The 20,204-nt window shown below is 41.6% G+C and overlaps 1 protein-coding gene across 6 annotated transcripts in view; it reads right to left on the bottom strand.

Moving 5' to 3' along the window:
• usp7 (ubiquitin specific peptidase 7) overlaps nt 1–20,204 on the bottom strand; it is a 101,497-nt gene that overhangs the window by 32,736 nt on the left and 48,557 nt on the right. For all 6 annotated transcript variants that reach the window (XM_033040442.1, XM_033040443.1, XM_033040438.1 and 3 more), the window contains 9 exons: nt 17,341–17,429; nt 16,939–17,047; nt 15,612–15,742; nt 13,970–14,024; nt 8,335–8,415; nt 8,158–8,248; nt 7,996–8,078; nt 7,268–7,377; nt 5,932–6,088 (listed from right to left, as the gene is read on the bottom strand). In XM_033040442.1, the coding sequence (XP_032896333.1) occupies nt 5,932–6,088; nt 7,268–7,377; nt 7,996–8,078; nt 8,158–8,248; nt 8,335–8,415; nt 13,970–14,024; nt 15,612–15,742; nt 16,939–17,047; nt 17,341–17,429 (906 nt within the window). The remainder of the gene's footprint in view (nt 1–5,931; nt 6,089–7,267; nt 7,378–7,995; nt 8,079–8,157; nt 8,249–8,334; nt 8,416–13,969; nt 14,025–15,611; nt 15,743–16,938; nt 17,048–17,340; nt 17,430–20,204) is intronic.

The following is a 20,204-nucleotide window of genomic DNA, read 5'->3' as shown; positions in this document are numbered from 1 at the left end:
TGTCCACTCCCCTTCTCAGAGAAACTTATGTTGCAACTGGAGATGTAGTGCTTTCTCTTTTGCCTCTTTCCTTACCACCATGAAAATGAAGCCAGGATTCATTTGTGCTTTGACTGCATTCAATGCTCATGTGGTCCACTTCACAAACTGGTGCAACTAAACATACATCTGGCACGGGCTTCACAGATCACTTTTGTTCATTAGTGCATAAATGATATGAGCAGAATTAGGCCATTCGGCCCATCAAGTCTATTAGAAACATAGAAATTAGGTGCAGGAGTAGGCCATTCGGCCCTTCGAGCCTGCACCGCCATTCAATATGATCATGGCTGATCATCCAACTCAGTATCCCGTACCTGCCTTCTCTCCATACCCTCTGATCCCCTTAGCCACAAGGGCCACATCTAACTCCCTCTTAAATATAGCTAATGAACTGGCCTCGACTACCCTCTGTGGCAGAGAGTTCCAGAGATTCACCATTCTCTGTGTGAAAAAAGTTCTTCTCATCTCGGTCATCATTCAATCGTGACATCTATCTCTCCCTCCTAACCCCATTCTCCTGCTTTCTCCCCATAACCCCCGACGCCCATACTAATCAAGAATCTGTCCATCTCTGCCGTAAAAATATCCATTGACTTAGCCTTCACAGGCAAAGAAATCCAGATTCACCATCCTCTAAAGAAACTCCTCATCTCCTTCCTAAAGAAACGTCCTTTTATTCGGAGGCTACAACTTGTCCTAAATTCTCGCACTAGTGGAAACATCCTCTCCACATCCACTCTACCCAGGCCTTTCACTATTCTGTACGTTTCAATGAGCCCCCCCCTCATTCTTCCAAACTCCAGAGATTACAGGCCCAGTGCCATCAAACATTCATCATATGTTAACCCAATCATTCCAAGGATCATTCTCGTAAACCTCCTCTGGACCCTTTCCAGAGCCAGCATATCCATCCTCAGATATGGTGCCCAAAATTGCTCACAGTGGTCCATATGCAGCCAGACCAACACATGAGAGCCTTAGCATTACATCCTTGTTTTTGCATTCTAGTCTTCTTGAAAAAAATGCTAGCATTGCGTTTGCCTTACCACCAATTCGACTTGTAAATTACCTTTATGGAAATCCAACACTCTCAAGTCACTTTGCATCTCCGATTTCTGGATTCTCTCCCCATTTAGAAAAAAGTCTACGCCTTTATTCCTAGTACCAAAATGTATGACTCCACACTTTGCTACACTGTATTCCATCTGCCACTTCTCTGCCCACTCTCTATAACTGCTCATGTCCTTCTGCAGTCACTGCTTTCTCTAGTCTACCTGCCCCTCCACCTATTTTTGTATGTTCAGTGCAAGAGAGTGAATCTAAGATTGAATTTTCCATAAGATTCTCACTCTAACCCGACTTTGGTTTGCAGCACACAAAATGCTGGAGTAACTCATCGGGACAGGCAGCATCTCTGGAGAGAACGAATGGGCAACGTTTCGGGTCAAGACCCTGCTTCAGACTGATGTCAGGGGAGTGGGCGGGACAAAGACGGAATGTAGTCAGACACAGTAAGACTGGTGGAAGAGCTGGGAAGGGGGAGTGGATGGAGAGAGAGGGAAAGCAATGGCTATTTGAAGTTAGAGAAGTCAACGTTCATACCGCTGGTGTGTAAGCTACCCAAGCGAAATATGAGGTGCTGTTCCTCCAGTTTGCGCTGGGCCTCACTCTGACAATGGAGGCCCAGGACAGAAAGGTCAGATTGGGACTGGGGAGTTGAAGTGCTGAGCAACCGTGAGATCAGGTAGGTTAAGGTGGACTGAGCGGAGGTGTTTAGCGAAACGATTGTCGAGCCAGTGCCTGGTCTCGCCGATGTACACCTGGAACAGCGGATACAATAGAAGAGGTTGGAGGAGGTGCAAGTGAACCGCTGCTTCACCTGGAAAGAGTGTTGGGGTCGTTGGATGGAGTTGAGGGGGGAAGGTAAAGGGACAGGTATTGCATCTCCCGCAGTTGCAGGTGAAAGTACCTGGGGAGGTGGTGGTTTGGGTGGGGACGCGTTGACCAGGAAGTTGCGGAGGGAACGGTCTCTGTGGAAAGCAGAAAGTGGTGGAGATGGCAAGATGTGGCCAGTAGTTGGAGGTGGCGAAAGTGTTGGAGGATTATGTGTTGCCTGCGACGGTTGATGGGGTGGAATGTGAGGACAAGGGGGACTCTGTCCTTGTTGCGAATAGGTGGAGGGGGAGCAAGAGCGAGGCTGCGGGATATCGAGGAGACCCTAGTAAGAGCCTCATCTAAAATGGAAGGGAGGAACCCCCGTTTCTTAAAGAATTAGGACATCTCTGATGATCTAGAATGGAAAACTTCATCCTGAGCGCAGATGCGGCATTGGATTGCAGCACCTTTCCAACCAAGCCCAACATTGCCCCAAAAAAGAACCTAATTTCCTAATTAGCTACATGCTTTCAAGGCTTGAATCAACAATTTCAGATAAGAGTACCAGATGTTTGAGAGGTTAACCTCGTTTCTCTCTACAGATGCTGCCTAACCTATTAAATATTGTCTTAAATTTGATCTTGTCATCATCTTTTTTTCCCTGATTTGTATCTCCAAGTTCCAGCGTTCTCTTTTTTTCTTTCCATCCTCATTATTTTCCTCATTCAAGTAATTATATTAGCAAACCTTCACCAGTCACTTTCAGCCATTCCACATATTTATCTCATTCTGTCACTTGGCACAGCTACCTACCCTCCCCACTCCACCCCCCCACCCCCCCAAAGTTTTGATATTATTTTTAAAACACATATCCTATAAATTAAATGGAGAGAATAAAAAAAATCTCTAATTGCTCATCATTTAGCCTTGGATGAAGAAAGTAAGCATGATTCAGAGTAAACCAAGCTCAACTACAGTTTTGATCAGCCACTAGAAAGCCCATTTTAAAACAGGCCTTCCTTGCTTAGGAGTATAAAAAACGAAACCTAAAATTTCTACAAACCAGAAATAGAAATTCATCTTTTGATGAGGTTTAAGAGTACGGATTTATTTTTTACGAAAAACAAGTAGCTTCTAGCTAAAGATTCTCCTTCTTCAGCCCTTTGCACCTCTAGGAAGCATAGGCCATTGACAAATGTCCTCCACCTCACACGGTTGTTGGCAGTTCTTTCGAGATCTCCCCATTTGAGCCCACTCTCAGATATTCCTGCCTGGACACCTCATCTCCAGCAACCCCTTTTCCCTTTTCCTTGGGGGTTCCATTTCAGGGCTTGCCGGGTGATGTTTGTGGCAGGTTTCCTGAGGGTGTGTCCAATCCAACTCCATTTTCTCCTTTGAATTTGTGAGTCAATGGGCTCCTGGCTTGTTCTTCTCCATTAGAGATTAAAGTAGAACATTTAGGTGCCCCCGCATTCCCCCAAAAAGTAACTGTTTATAAGAATGCTGACTGGATTAGAGGATTTCAACTACAAGGAGAGGTGGATACATTTGGATTCTCTTCTCTGGAAGATCAGAGGTTGAGGGGGAGACTTGAATTACGTAATTAGTCTTACATATAATTATACAGTGCCCTCCATAAAGTTTGGGACAGAGACCCATTATTTATTTATTTGCCTCTACTCCACAATTTGAGATTTGTATTAGAAAAATCACATGTGGTTAATGTGCAGTGTGTCTGATTTTAATAAAGGCCATTTTGTACATTTTGGCTTCATCATGTAGAAATTACAGCAGTGTTTATACATAGCCCCCCCCCCCCCCCATTTCAGGGCACCGTGTTTGGGACACAGTAATGTCATGTAAATGAAAGTAGTCATGTTTAGTATTTTGTCGCATATCCTTTGAATGCAATGACTGCTTGAAGTCTGCGATTCATGGACATCGCCAGTTGCTGGATGACTTCTCTGGTGATGCTCTGCCAGGCCTGTATTGCAGCCATCTTTAGCTTATGTTTGTTTTGGGGGCTAGTCCCCTTCAGCATATACAAGTCATGCTCAATTGGGTTCAGATCAGGTGATTGACTTGGCCACTCAAGAATTGACAATTTTGTAGCTTTGAAAAATACCTTTGGTGCTTTAGCAGTATGTTTGGGATCATTGTCTTGCTGTAGAGTGAAGCGTCGACCAATGAGTTTTGAGCCATTGGTTTGAACTTGAGCAGGTAGGATGTGCCTATACACTTCAGAATTCATTATGCTACTATCATCAGCAGTTGTGTCATCAATGAAGATAAGTGAGCCAGTACCTTCAGCAGTCATTCATGCCCAGGCCATAACAAATCGAAAACCACTGTGTTTCACAGATGAGGTGGTATGCTTTGGATCTTGTGCAGTTCCTGCTCTCCTCCATACTTTGCTCTTGCCATCACTCTGATATAAGTTAATCTTCATCTCATCTGTCCACAAGACCTTTTTTCCAGAACTGTGGTTGCTCTTAAGTACTTCTTGGCAAACTGTAACCTGGCCATCCTATTTTTGCAACTAACCAGTTGTTTGCATCTTGCAGTGTAACCTCTGTATTTCTGTTCATGAAGTCTTCTGCGGACAGTGGTCATTGACAAATCCACACCTGACTCCTGAAGAGTGTTTCTGATCTGTCGGACAGGTGTTTGAGGATTTTTCTTCATTATTGAGAGAATTCTTCTGATCTCAGCCGTGGAGGTCTTCCTTGGCCCGCCAGTCCCTTTGCGATTAGTAAGCTCACCAGTGCTCTCTTTCTATTTAATGATGTTCCGAACAGTTTATTTTGGTAAGCCTAAGGTTTGGCTGATGCCTCTAACAGTTTTATTCTTGTTTCTCAGCCTCATAATGGCTTCTTTGACTTTCATTGGCACAACTTTGGTCGATAAACAGCAATGAAAGTTTCCAAAGGTGATGGAAAGACTGGAGGAAAGACTAGGTGCTGAGAGCTCTCATACCATAGGAGGCAATTAAATACACCCGAGCAATTACAAACGCCTGTGAAGCCATGTGTCCCAAGCATTATTGTGCACTGAAATGGGGAGACTATGTATAAACACAGCTATAATTTATAATTGATGAAACCAAAATGTATAAAAATGGCTTTTAATAAAATCTGGCAATGTGCACTTTAACCACATGTGATTTTTTTATACTCACACCTGAGCAATTACAAATGCCTGTGAAGCCATGTGTCCCAAACATTAAGGTGCCCTGAAATGGGGGGGGGGGGGGAACTATGTATAAACACAGCTGTAATTTCTACATGACGAAACCAAAATGTATAAAAATGGCCTTAAATAAAATCTTTAACCACATGTAATTTTTTTTTTCCTATTACAAATCTCAAATTGTGGAATAGAGGCGCAAATAAATAAATAATGGGTCTTTGTCCCAAACATTATGGAGGGCACTGTATATAAGTATATAATTAAGGCATAGATAGGGCGGTCAGTCAGAACCTTTTTCCCCAGGGTGGGAAAATCAAACACTGGAGGGCACAGCTATAAGGTGAGAGGGGGAATGTTTTATGGAGATGTGCAGGGCAAGTTTAAAAAAAAACATAAAGTGGCAGGGGGCTGGAACGTATATTGCCGCGATGGTGGTGCAGGCACACGGAAGTGCAGCGAAAAGATTGATTTAACTTGGCATGTTTAGCATGAACATTGAGGGCCGAAGGGAGCGTTCATGCGCTACACTGTTCTGTGTTTACTGAGATGCTTTGTTTCTAACTTTAAAATCCATCCCTAAGGAAACAAACCTAATTTTAAGCTGCTGTAGCAAATCTATTACACTGATCAATCATTATCCCACCCAGCAATGTAGGAAAAAAAGTGTCCACAGTAACTGAGAAACTAAAGTAGTTTCAGACTAGTTATCAAACTGCAGTCAATCATGATAAATAAAATTGGTTCTTTAAAATGCCAATGAAAACTCGTTAATGATTACATTGGTGTTTGGATCATGCAAGCTGCTGCACTTGTTTATATACTCACTTTACCATCTCCCTTAGGGTTGAGGTAGACTACATAGTGTCCACCATGATTATCTCCACTGTGCACCAGCACTGCATGTAATATGTAAGTAGCACAATCCTTGGAGTCACGTTTCTGAAGGAATTCATCCAGGGGCAAGTGCTCAGGAAATTCAAATCTACAAATTGAAAAAATCATTGATGAATGAAAACGGCTCATTTTTATAGCTCAGCAAAGTCTGGTTCAATCCTGACCCGTGATATCTGTGTAGAGTTTGTACGTGTTTCTTTTGGGTGCTCTGGTTTACTCCTATTCCCAAATATGTCACCAAATTATCTTGCCAGTTCTTCAGTTTCATTGGGTCTATACAATAGCACTATGGGAATCTTCACCAGGACAGCTAAAGGACTGTTCTAAAGGCATTGTACCAGCACAGTCTCAACATAAATTAGACATGGGAAATGGACACTGGCCTCTCCAGATCCCTAAAATGGATTTTTAACTTTACCTCCAAATCAAATACGGCCCATTTGTTGTCACTTAAAAATAACCCACTGCTTTGTAGTCTAAAATTGAACTGTGAAGAAATAAATGGGTCTTCATTGGACTTTGTTGCTATTCAGAAATAGACACTGCTTTTCACAGCCCTGTGATGCAAGCAGGCTTAATTTTTATTATTTCGGAAACAACTTGCAATAACTCAGCATTTGAGGAATTTTACCATTGTTGATCAATTTGACTAATGTACAATTCCCCAGGATCATTGTTATTCTATTTTATTCATTTCTGTGCAGATTCATTTGTGACCTCAGACTGACGTGCCTGACTTTTCTTATGTGAAAAGATGGAAGCAACAGGGGTTATTGTCCCACACTTATCACACAGCATTTGTGGTTCTACAAGGCCCTGATATGCAATCTTCATGATGACAGGTTTGGACATTGGAGAGAAAATTCACCTATTTTGTCATTGGGTTACAGTAGAGATCCTCCAAAAGAGTTCATTTGCAAACTAAACTTGGAAACTGTAGGCAGCAATATGAACATGCATTTAAGAAGCCAAAAACTAATTGCGAGTTTGAAACAATTTTCTATGCAAGTATCAAAATCAATACATAATTTTTCATCATAAATAATACGGCAGTACCCAACAACAAAATATTAAGAAAAGATCAAAATTTAAAAAAGCACGCACTGTACCTCAGTACACGTGACCATAAACTAAACCATCGTGTTGCCAGAAAGATGTACAAAATGTCAATTAAGAACTAGAATTCATGTTTGAACCCTTGTTAAAAGACTACCTGTTCAATTTAAATTTCCAATGCTAAGATAAGCTTGCCAAAAAGTTAGCTTACCTGTCATTTATCTTGATATTTTGATCAGTCTGTGGGTCATACATGAAACGCATAAGCTGAAGATGCAACACTGGTGGAAAGGTAAGAAACTTCACACCTTTTTCTGCATCCTGTGGAGAGTAGATTGATATTAACATATACACATACACACGATCAAAATGTCCTTCGCCACAGGACCAGAGTGAGGTCTCAGGTGCACAACAGGAAGGCTTTACTGGACATAGGTTGGACCCAAGTGACAATTTCACCAGATGTAGCCGAGAACTGTCGTTTTAACAATTTTACAAACCGGAAAAATAACCTATTGCAAGTTTTGGATGATCATGCGAAGTAGGTGCAGTTATTTAAACTAACTACTGGAAGAGATTTACAACAGCAAAACTGCAGTCAGAGGTTACTGGAAACAGGGACCAAACACATTTATGAATTTGCCTTGATCAGAACAGATAAGGTCATAGTCACACGTTTAAAATTCGGTTCTTGTTTTATTTCGAATGAAAACTGGAAAAGCAAACTTCTGCAATTGAATGTCACAATTTTAATGCAAGGTCAGACTGAAAACTGGAAATACCTGTCAAAATGTATGCGCTGAATAGTTTTAAAGTTTTTAATGCAACTGAATGTGTCTAAAATAATTTGTGTGAGCAAACCATATTAAAAAAGATAAGCCATTGCTATGTTCAGTTAAATGACTCATGTTTCCTTAGTGTACAGGGCTAGAAACATACCTGTAAACCATGTTCGCCAGCATCATATTTGTTATCCCCATCCAGCAGTTCCACTGCCACATAATCTTTGAAAGATTCAAATACTGTGAAACAAAAGCAAGGGGCTATTAATTTGTTGTACTAAAATAAACGTTTAAATATACAAATCAAAGCTGTACTCACTGTTTTTCTTTCCCTTTATACCGAGTTGAATATCATAGTAATCTTCTATTCTCTCAGATCGATACTCCACGTGCTTGCATTGAATATATGACTTGAAAAATTGAAATAAAGATGCTCAGAAATGTGAAAATAAATAACAAATCATCTGCTCTACTAGAGTAATTTAACACTACTTACCACCATTTTCCCTCTGAATAATTTCGGAATAGTTCCCTCTACGCAGGTACTTTTCATTTTATTCTCCACATTATCAAGTAGCTGAAAAACAATTGAAGATTCTATCAGATTTTTTTTTTTTTTGCAGTCAGAAGTTCTTTCACAAACTAAAAATGCATTACCCAGGACATATTTCGCAGATCTCCACTGCCTGTGTGTCGGGCCACCAGCCATGTCCCTTTGATTCTTTAGTTATAATGATTAATAATTTGTGGAAGTATCCAATGATCTATGGTGTTATTTCACAGGATATATGATGCAAGTTGAATCAAGAGCTAAAATTGGCACGTCGTAAAGGTAATGCTACGATTGTTATGGGAGATTTCAATATGCAGGTAGACTGGGAAAATCAAGTTGGTACAGGACCCCAAGAAAGGGAGTTTGTGGAGTGCCTCCATGATGGATTCTTAGAGCAGCTTGTACTGGAGCCTACCAGTGAGAAGGCAATTCTGGATTTAGTGTTGTGTAATGAACCAGATTTGATAAGGGAACTTGAGGTTAAGGAGCTATTAGGAGGTAGTGACCATAATATAAGTTCTGATCTACAATTTGAGAGGGAGAAGGGTAAATCATAGGTGTCACTATTGCAGTTGAACAAGGGGGACTATGGAGCCATGAGGGAGGAGCTGACCAAAGTTGACTGGAAAGATACTCTAGCATGGATGATAGTGGAACAATGGCAGGTATTTGTGGGAACAACACAGAAGGTGTAGGATCAGTTCCTTCCAAAGAGGAAGAAAAATTCCAAGGGGAGTAAGGGGTGACCGTGGCTGACAAGGGAAGTCAGGGACAGTATTAAAATAAAAGTACAACATAGCAAAGATGAGCGGGAAGCCAGAGGATTTGGTAACGTTTAAAGAGCAACAGAAAACAACTAAAAAAGCAATACGGGGAGAAAATATGAGGTACGAAGGTAAGCTAGCCAAAAATATAAAGGGGGATAGTAAAAGCTTCTTTAGGTATGTGAAGAGGAAAAAATAGTTAAGACCAAAGTTGGACCTTTGAAGACTAAAAAGGGTGAATTTATTAGAGGGAACAAGAAAATGGCAGGTGAGTTGAACAAGTACTTTGGATCTGTCTTCACTAAGGAGGACACAAACAATCTTCCTGACGTACTAGTGGCCAGAGGATCTGGGGTGATGGAGGAACTGAAGAAAATCCGCATTAGGCAGGAAATGGTGTTGGGTAGACTGATGGGACTGAAGGCTGATAAATCCCCAGGGCCTGATGGTCTGCATCCCAGAGTACTTAAGGAAGGGGCTCTAGAAATCGCGGATGCATTGGCGATAATTTTCCAATGTTCTATAGATTTAGGATCAATTCCTGTGGATTGGAGGGTAGCTAATGTTATCTCACTTTTTAAGAAAGGCGGGAGAGAGAAAACGGAATTATAGACCAGTTTGTCTGACATCGGTGGTGGGGAAGTTGCTGGAGTCAATCATAAAAGATGAAATAGCAGCACATTTGGATAGCAGAAACAGGATCGGTCCAAGTCAGCATCGATTTACGAAGGGGAAAACATGCTCGACTAATCTTCAAGAATTTTTTTGAGGATACAACTAGGCAAATGTACACGGGAGAGTCAGTGGATGGAGTGTAACTGGACTTTCAGAAAGCATTTGATAAGGTCCCACATATGAGATTAGTGGGCAAAATTAGGGCACATGGTACTGGGGGTAGAGTGCTGACATGGATAGAAAATTGGTTGGCAGACAGGAAACAAAGAGTAGGGATTAACGGATCCCTTTCAGAATGGCAGGCAGTGACTAGTGGGGTACCGCAAGATTTGGTGCTGGGACAGCAGCTATTTACAATATATATTGATGATTTAGATGAAGGGATTACAAGTAACATTAGCAAATTTGCAGATGACACAAAGCTGGGTAGCAGTGTGAACTGTGAGAAGGATGCTATGAGAATGCAGGGTGGCTTGGACAGGTTGGGTGAGTGGGCAGACGCATGGCAGATGAAGTTTAATGTGGATAAATGTGGATAATGTGAATAATGTGGATTTAAGCGGTTGGACAGGCTAGATGCAGGAAGATATTTCCCAATGTTGGGGAAGTCCAGAACAAGGGGTCACAGTTTAAGGATAAGGGGGAAATCTTTTAGGACCGAGATGAGAAAAACATTTTTCACACAGAGAGTGGTGAATCTCTGGAATTCTCTGCCACAGAAGGTAGTTGAGGCCAGTTCATTGGTTATATTTAAGAGGGAGTTAAATGTGGCCCTTGTGGCTAAAGGGATCAGGGGGTATGGAGAGAAGGCAGGTACAGGATACTGAGTTGGATGATCAGCCATGATCATATTGAATGGCCTACTCCTGCACCTATTTTCTATGTTTCTAAATGCGAGATGGAGAGGGCGGTTCTCTGGATGCTTTCAAGGGAGCGCTACACTGGGCTCTTAAGGATAACGGAGTCACGGGGTATGGGGAGATGGCATGAACGGGGTACTGATTGGGCATGATCAGCCATGATCACACTGAATGGTGGTGCTGGCTCAAAGGGCCGAATGGCCTACTCCTGCATCTATTGTCTATTGAGGTTATCCACTTTGGTAGCAAAAATAGGAAGGAAGATTATCTATATGGTGTCAAGTTGGGAAAAGGGGAAGTACAATGGGATCTGGGGGTCCTTGTGCATCAGTCAATTAAAGTAAGCATGCAGGTACAGCAGGCAGTGAAGAAAGCGAATGGCATGTTGGCCTTCATAACAAGTCGAGTATAGGAGCAAAGAGGTCCTTCTGCAGTTGTACATGCCCCTAGTGAGACAACACCTGGAGCATTGTGTGCAGTTTTGGTCTCCAAATTTGAGGAAGGACATTCTTGCTATTGAGGGAGTGCAGCGTAGGTTCACAAGGTTAATTCCCGGGATGGCGGGACTGTCATATGCTGAGAGAATGGTTCGGCTGGGCTTGTATTCTCTGGAATTTAGATGGTTGAGAGGGGATCTTATTGAAACATATAAGATTAAGGGTTTGCACACGCTAGAGGCAGGAAACATGTTCCGATGTTGGGGGAGTCCAGAACCAGGGGCCACAGTTTAAGAATAAGGCGGGTAAGCCACTTAGAACGGAGATGAGGAAACACTTTTTCCACACAGAGAGTTGTTAGTCTGTGGAATTCTCTGCCTCAGAGGGCGGTGGAGGCCGGTTCTCTGGATACTTTCATGAGAGAGCTAGATAGGGCTCTTGAAGATAGCGGAGGCAGGGGATATGTGGAGAAGGCAGGAACAGGGTACTGATTGTGGATGATCAGCCATGATCACATTGAATGGCGGTGCTGGCCAAATCATGGACCTATTGTCTATTGAATGACTGTTTATAACAGCAATGAAAGAGTTCAACTTGGAATGATTAAGGATACTTTGCTTATTGTTCGTCATACAGAACTTTACTGCCTATTTCATATATCCAAGTCAGCAGGGTTTTGAAAACAAAAGCTGCTCAAGCTATAATTAATGTTACAGTATCCTGCATTTGCCAACAGCAGTCACTAGAAAGCAACCCAGACATGTGCTGATCATGGACAGCTTGTGTATAAAATTTGTTGTTTCATTATTCAAGTTTTTATTATTTGCTGAGACCCTGCTGCTCCCTAGTAGAATATTTCATACCTGTTTCCAATAGAGAGATATATAAACCTTGCAGAGGTAATAGTCTGCACCAACACTCAATATAAGATAGGAGTAATTCATGTTGTAGTTGCTGCTATCACATATCCAAGATATAATTTGAACATCCTAAATATTAACCTTGATTGCCAGTTTCTTTATACATACTTGCAGAATTATAAAAAAATTACAAGCTCCAAGTTAGGAGTTTTAAAACTTTTAAAGCCTAAAACTTTTTTTGTAATGGATAAAAGTTATAAAACTAATGGGAGTGAAAACAGCAAAAATTGCAATGTAAAAAGCATCAACAGACCAGGAAATACAAAAGATTTAACTTGGCACGCAGATACAGAATTAGCAAGTCTAATGTAATGATAGCCTATAATCACCAAGTATTCTAACATTTAAAAAAAAAGGGAACTTTTGATAACAACATCACAGGGCACACCTGAAGTTCTGTGAAACTTTTTAGCCTTCATATTTAAGGAAAGACGCATTTGCAATGGAAGCAATGCAGTTCGGTTTCACAGGTTTAATTCCTAAGACAACGGGCTGACATGTGACAATTGAGCAGGTTGGGTCCGTACCCTGGAGTTTTCGTTAAAAACATGCAAGATTCTTAGAAGGATTCATATTCGGGATACCAAAATGTTTTTATAATAGTTACTTAGAAATAGAAGTCAGTTTCAGAATAATGGGCCTGTCCCACTTAGGCGATTTTTCAGCGCACTGCCGGCGACTGTCAAGTTGCTGGCAGTCGCCTGAAAAACTGGAAACTGGAACGGCGACTGTCAGAGTGGAACACACAAACACATCGCATCCTTCACCAGCCCGTGTGAATTTTTTAGACAGCTCTCCCCCCTCTTGCCCAGTCTCAAAAATTCACACAGTGCAAAGCCAAGGTGATACAGACACACACCGCGATGAACAGGAAGGCTGGCACTGTATAAAGACAGCTAAAGCACAGTGTACGGCAAGTTCTTTAAAAGAGGGAGGGAGAAGGAGTGGGGACAACTTTTAAGAAGCCAGAGATACACGGCTGTGAAGCTCGGCGGACATTTAACATTTAATGTTATCCTTACTTAGGTTATCCTTACTTACCTTTTTTCCCCCCAATGAGCCAATGAAATTCACCGTTCAGCACCGGCTCCAAGCTACGAGGACCTCCGACCTCCTGGCAACCCATTAGGACCTCCTGTCGACCCACCTACGGCTCGAGAATTCTCGCTACGCTCCATGGCGGCTTTATTCTAGTCGCCGCTAATTTTTCAACATGTTGAAAAATTCACGGCGACCATAATGAGGCCATAACTAGTTCCCAGAATTCCGGGAACTACTCACGACCATGAAGGCGACTCCCCGGCAACCACCCACGAACATGTGGCGACCGCATAGTCTCCTGCAGTCGCCTAAGTCCATAAGCGGTCACTTGTTTAAGATGGAGGAGCAGAAATTTCTTCAGAGGGCGGTGACTCTTAAAATCATTATCTCAGCTGTGGAGTCAGTGAATATATTCATGGTGGAGACAGACATTTGTACCAGGGAATCAAGGGTATGGAGAGAATGCAGGAAAGTAGTATTGAGGCCAACATTGGACTAGCAGTAGATGGACACAAAATTCTGGAGTAACTCAGCAGGACATGTAGCACCTCTGGAGAGTAGGAATGGATGATGTTTCGGGTCGAGACCCTTCTTCGGACAGTTATTCCAGCATTTTGCGTCTATCTTTGGTGTAAACCAGCATCTGCTGCTCCTTCCTACACATTGGACCAGCAGGGGAGGTGCAAGTATTTATTGCTGCATATATCTTTCTTCCATTCCACAATTGAGGCCACGTTTAAAATTAAACATACAAAAATACCTTGCATTTAAATTTTAAGGCTCAATTCTTGGAAAGTTGTTATTGAACAATAGAATTAAATGATTAATACATCTGCATGCACCAAATGCAAATAATGAATTTATACAGTGAAATAACTTACCACCCTGCAGAGTTCCTGGACGTCATGTTGCATAAAACTGTCTAGTGTTTCCCAGCTAGGAGAAAATTCATTTATTTAGAACTTCACCACATTTGAGCAGTAATAATACAATTTTCTAAGGAGAACTATAATTTCATTAATGTGCACAAATTTTCCAAAAGGCCTATTCAAGCAGGGAAACCACAGTACGATGTTTTAGAACATAGCATAAAATGGTATATTTTTGAGGATAGGAGCACCTTCCACTTGCAAATAGTCACATCACAATAGTCACCATATTATTCACTCTTAATCATCTTGGAAAAGGCACAAAATACGCTAAGCTGCATTTTAAACTACTTGTTATTGTATTACAATTACATAACCAATACACCACCTAGAACCTATCAGAATGTTCTCCGTGTGGTGTGGTTGCGCCTAACGGCAGCTGCTCGACTGCAGTCCGTTGTTTTTTTTTAAATTTTTGTCTCGTTAAATGTATGCTTTGACTCTAGTTTTTATTATTTTCTTAGCTGTGTAAATGTGGGGGGGGGGGGGGGGGCGGACCGTTTAATCTCTTCCCTGTATGGGGACCAGACTTTTTCCCTGTCGGGTCTCCGGTGTCGTTGGGCCTAACATTGTGGAGCCGGATCCAACCTGAGGGCTCCAGTCGCGGAGCCTGCGGACTTGCCATCGTGGAGCTGCACATGTTCAGAACGGGAAGAGCTGTGGTGGCGCGCGGCTGCGACCCGACTTCGGAGCTTCGGAGGCTCCGGCCGCAGGCCCGGTGGATGGTAACATCGGGAGCTCACAGGTCCCTGGTGGGAGACCGCTTTTCGGAGCTCACGCAACGGCAACCTCTCCCGCCGGAATCGCGGGGTTAAATGACTTGGAGCGGGGCCTGACATCACCCGGCGCGGCTTAACGGCCGCGGGACTTACCATCGCATGCCGGGGGCTTTAACATCGGGAGCCCCAGTCGCCTCGACGCTGCAGTTGGACTGCTGGACCGCGGGAGAAGAACAAAGGGAAGAGATAAGACTTTTGCCTTCCATCACAGTGAAGTGTTGGAGATTCACTTTGATGGATGTTTATGTAAATTGTGTTAAGTGTGGGTCTTGTTTTTTTTTGTAATGTTAAGAATGTAGAAAATGCAATTTAGTTCAAACCAAGCTGTTTGAATGACAATAAAGGGTATTCTATTCGATTCTATCAGAAAATGTCATGATGCTATTTGTTCGAGGAATGGGAGTACACTCAGAATATCATAACAGTTGAAGAGTAAAATGACATGCAGCACAGAATAAACAATAATGCAATGAGAACCTTTAAGACAATGGAAGTGCGGCATGGTGGCGCAGCGGTAGAGTTGCTGCCTTACAGGTGCTGTTTGTACAGAGTTTGTACGTTCTCCCCGTGACCGCGAGGGTTTTCTCCAAGATCCTCGGTTTCCTCCCACACTCCAAAAGACGTACAGCTTTGTTGGTTAATTGGCTTTGTATCAATGTAAAATTCTCCCTAGTGTGTGTAGGATAGTGTTAATGTGCGGGATGGCTGGTCGGTGCGGACTCGGTAGCCCGAAGGGCCTGTTTCCACGCTGTATCTCTAAACTAAATTAATTATGAAAACAATTTTCCCTCATGGAAGTACAAGTTTTCACTTACCCAAAAGACTTTGTCAGTTTCTTGGTTCCAACAGGTTTATCACTGTGTTGCAGCTCATAGAACACCCTTTGCAATGCTAAAGGAACACTCTTGGATGAATCATCCCCATCTGTTGGCATCATATAGACAGCCTATGATAACAAAACAAATTCAATATTATGGGAACTGGTATGACAGAAAACATTCATCATGGCAGAAAGCATTTTTAAGTTCAGTGTGTGACAGGTAATGACAAAAAAAATCTCAGTGAATTCCAAATAATGGAAAGTGTTGCATGTCCAACCTGCAAACGGCCACACTGTTGCATAATTTGCACTGATGTGTCCTATTTACCCAAAGGGCAAGCACCCAAGCAGTGAAGATCAGCCTGTGCATGGCACCAAACCATGAATGCAATCATGCAGTCCTCAGAAGTGACCCTGAGCTTCAAGTTGGCTGCCACTTTATTCATAACGTGAACCTAACTACTATGTTAATGTATTTGGCTTCACCGAAGAGATATTACCCTTATTCGACCCATCTCCTTCCCCTCAATCCCCCTCCTAACCCGCCCCCCCCCCCCCCCCACCCACCACCACCGCACCTGCCTTCTCTGCCACAAACAATGAGCCAATTTTCCTGACGAAAGGGCTTGGACCAGAAGCATTAACTATTTGCCGTTCCTCACAGATGTTGCCTGACCTATTGAGTCTTTTCAGTATTCTTTATATATATTTCTCTTTTCCAGTAGCTGCAATTTTTATTTGATTTTCTATGCAATCTGTGCATCATAGGGAATAACCCAAGTAGTTATTATATGCCCAAGAGACAAACGGAAGGGCTTGCAAGAGACAAAAGGACAAGGCAAAAAGCCTTGGGCCTCTGACAGATGCCCACCTAAAGTGATCCTCCTTAGCATCTCGAGACATCATCTTAGTCAAGCAACACCCTATCCTTTATAAATATTCCCTTAGTTTCCTTAATTCATCAGTGAGAAGAGTTGTCTAATTTTACAGTTGCTCAACATCATGCTAGGCTTGGAACTCGTTGAGATGCAAGTGAGGCCCCGGCTGAAGACACACCAAAATGATGCAACAAAATAACATACCGCAGCACTTGTGTTACAACCGTGACGACAACAAATAATTGCTTCATTTTTTTTAGAAAAGCAACTGATGCCCAAATGCTAATTCAAACATTTTGCTAAAATATATTTTATATACTAAGTTTTTACTGGGATATCCTCTTCATAACGTAACTAAATTCGAGAAAAATTACAACCGCTGTGAGTCATGGAATCCTTCAAATAATTTAACTCAAAGCGTCACTACAGTGATGATCACATTACCTTTCTCAAATGATTCGTAAAGAACAATGTCTGCAATAAGCTATTCATGTAACAAGTTGCTCCTTGGTTCTTCAGTCCTACATAACCTGTATGCTTCTTAGAATCCCACCTGGAAGGACATATGTAAAAAAACGTTCATAATTTGTCACCTCCCAATGATATATGCAAGCAAAAACATGCAGAAAAACAGCAGGTTCAAAATGTCATGACTGTTCCCCACAGGAGGCTCAAAGACATCGTTATGCAAGTTTTCCCATTTTACCTGCCAGATTCCATAAAACATGAAAAGTGATTTAATGTTACTTTTTGCACGATGTGCTTAATCATTAATGATTTATGCAAATCTCTCTCTATTAATCAATTTCTAAAATACCCAAAATGTAATCCAAATACAATACTTACGCAACACCATGTGGTGCGTCAGCCTGAACAAAGACTTCAAAAGTAACCTTGTCATCTTCTATGAAACCTTTTTCGGCATCAGTTGCTTCCTAAAGAGATTTTAAATAGATTCTAATTAAGCATTCAATCGTAAATTTCATTCCGATGTTTTTTCAACAAAAAAGTGAAACTCGTGTTCCAAACAATGAGACTAGAATTCGGGAACATACTAGGCACTGACAACAAAACCATGCAAATGACCTAATATGAATTTGGAAATTTCTGTTCTCTATTCCCCATTTGAACAAGTTTTGGGGAAGGTCTTGTTTAAAATCAATGGGTATGTATTTTAACATTCAATGATTCAATAGACAATAGTTGCAAGAGTAGGCCATTCGGCCCTTCGAGCCAGCACTGCCATTCAATGGAATCATGGCTGATCATCAACAATCAGTACCCCATTCCTGCCTTGTCCCCATAACCGCTGACTATCTTTAAGAGCCCTCACCAGCTCTGTCTAGCTCTCTTGAAAGTTTCCCGAGAACCGGCCTCCACCGCCCCGAGGCAGAAAATTCCAGACTCACAACTTTGTGTGGAAAAAGTGTTCCCTCATCTCCATTCTAAATGGCTTACCCCTTATTCTTAAACTGTGGCCCCTGGTTCTGGACTCCCCCAACATTGGGCACATGTTTCCTGCCTCTAGCGTGTCCAAACCCTTAATAATCTTATGTTTCAATAAGATCTCCTCTCATCCTTCTAAATTCCAGAGTATACAAGCTCAGCCGCTCCATTCTCTCAGCATATGACAGTAACGCCATTCCAGGAATCAACCATGTGAACACCATCAATAGCAGGAATGTCCTTCCTCAAATTTGGACACCAAAATTGCACACAATACTCCAGGTGTGGTCTTACTAGGGCCCTGTACAACTGCAGAAGGACATCTTTGCTCCTATTCTCAACCCCTCTTGTTATGAAGGCCAACATGCCATTCGCTTTCTTCACTGCCTGCTGTACCTGCATGCTTACTTTCATTGACTGATGAACAAGGACCCCCAGATCCCGTTGTACTTCCCCTTTTTCCAACTTGACACCATTTAAATAATCTGCCTTCCTGTTTTTGCTACCAAAGTGGATAACCTCACATTTATCCACATTAAACTGCATCTGCCATGCAACTGCCCACTCACCCAACTTGTCCAAGTCACACTGCATTCTCATAGCATGCTATGAGAACTCACAACTCACCCAAACTATAATAGTGTTTTCAGGAAAATATTTCAGCAACACCAAACCTCAGGGGACAACCAAAAATAATGTAGACACATGTTTACCACAAGAATTAGGCTCAATTGAAGACCAAATATAACAGTACAACAGTACTGTTTATTTATAATAGTGCGATTTACAAGGGAAAGTGAAACAGGAAGTTTCCAAAATCACTTCATTTTTAAGTTAAACTTGTATGTGGAGTTATGCACAGTGAGCAAAATAATGCAAGTAAATAATTGTTTCCTAAAATATAACAATTCAAAAAATGAAAAAATTGAAACATACCTGGGGTCAGAAAATAAGACACAAAACTAACAGAAAAGTTAGCCATAAAATTATTTCTGCATTACAAGCTTCATAAGCAAATTAGAACTTGAAATTGTACAAATTGCAAAGTAATCAGAAACAGAAAAAAATATTCAGAGAAAAATCAAAGCTTCCCAAACAATGCCTATAGTACAGCAAATATTCTTGAAGATTGAGAAACTGCGATGAAGGCAAAGAAACAGAATCAGACAATGAAAATTAAGTGATATATAGCAGTAAAATCTAAATTCTTAATTATTTTACACTTTAATAGCAAAGTATTGCTTTTAATTGGATTTCAAGCAGTGATGATTATCTAAAAATCAATGAGGAAGGCTGGTACATTTTACCTGTTTAGGACAGTGCTATTTTGTGGATTTGCGGGTTTATGCCAAGAAACAACCGTGAAGATTTCAGTAGCCACCATTCTAGTGAAGGAATCACGGCAACTCTACCGTGTATTTGCATGTGCACGCCACAAGTTTTAAAACTGGTGTCAATAACTTTCAGCTTATTAACACATGCTATCGCTTCCTTCTCCAGCAAAATTTGCAGAGATCAGTGAATCGGCAAGAACTTCATACCTTTGCAATGGAAATACATCAAAGATATTATGCTAAGCTGATTGCTGAGCTTTTGAGTTTTTAATGGCTAAGCCTCAACTACCACTCAATTACAACTCTGGTACCAAGTTTGGATCATGATTCCATCAAATTTCAAAATTCCATACCTGTTTAAATTGAAAAAATCATTTTATGATATTTCAATTTCTACCTTAATCTCGAGTGCATGTTCCAATCTTTATTTCGGCTCTGTAAAACGTTTAAAAAGTTGGTTAAAAACTGCACTAGTAACTTCTTGATTTGCTCTGAGAATTCTTCAGTTTGACTGGCCGCTGAACCTGCTTCATGGCATCACTATCGCTGAACACTCAAAATCCACAAAAGCTGGCGCTTGACAGCGACAAACGTTGTGACGGGTAAATCCACACCAGTCTGCTAGTAGGCAGCTTTCGAGGTCAGCAGCAAGCGGGGTTGCTTCGCCACAAAATCAGGCCAATGTTGAATTATCCTTTCTTGTATATTGTCAAGGGATATCAAATTTGATGCTGAGCTGTAACCTCATTTGGCAAGCCTCCTGTGCAATCCGGGACTGTCCATGTTTCGATCATGTTGTATTGACAAAAATAGATGTTTTGGCTATTCGACCACAGTCACCACAGGCACTGAATCCAACTATGTAATCCTGTTGACAAGTCCTTTTTAGCTGCTTGGCAAAACAATAGCAGGTAATGAACCAAGGTTCCA

This window comes from Amblyraja radiata, chromosome 22, assembly GCF_010909765.2.
Source record: "Amblyraja radiata isolate CabotCenter1 chromosome 22, sAmbRad1.1.pri, whole genome shotgun sequence".
Classification (NCBI taxonomy): domain Eukaryota; kingdom Metazoa; phylum Chordata; class Chondrichthyes; order Rajiformes; family Rajidae; genus Amblyraja; species Amblyraja radiata.
This window is presented reverse-complemented; position numbering and strand designations above follow the sequence as displayed.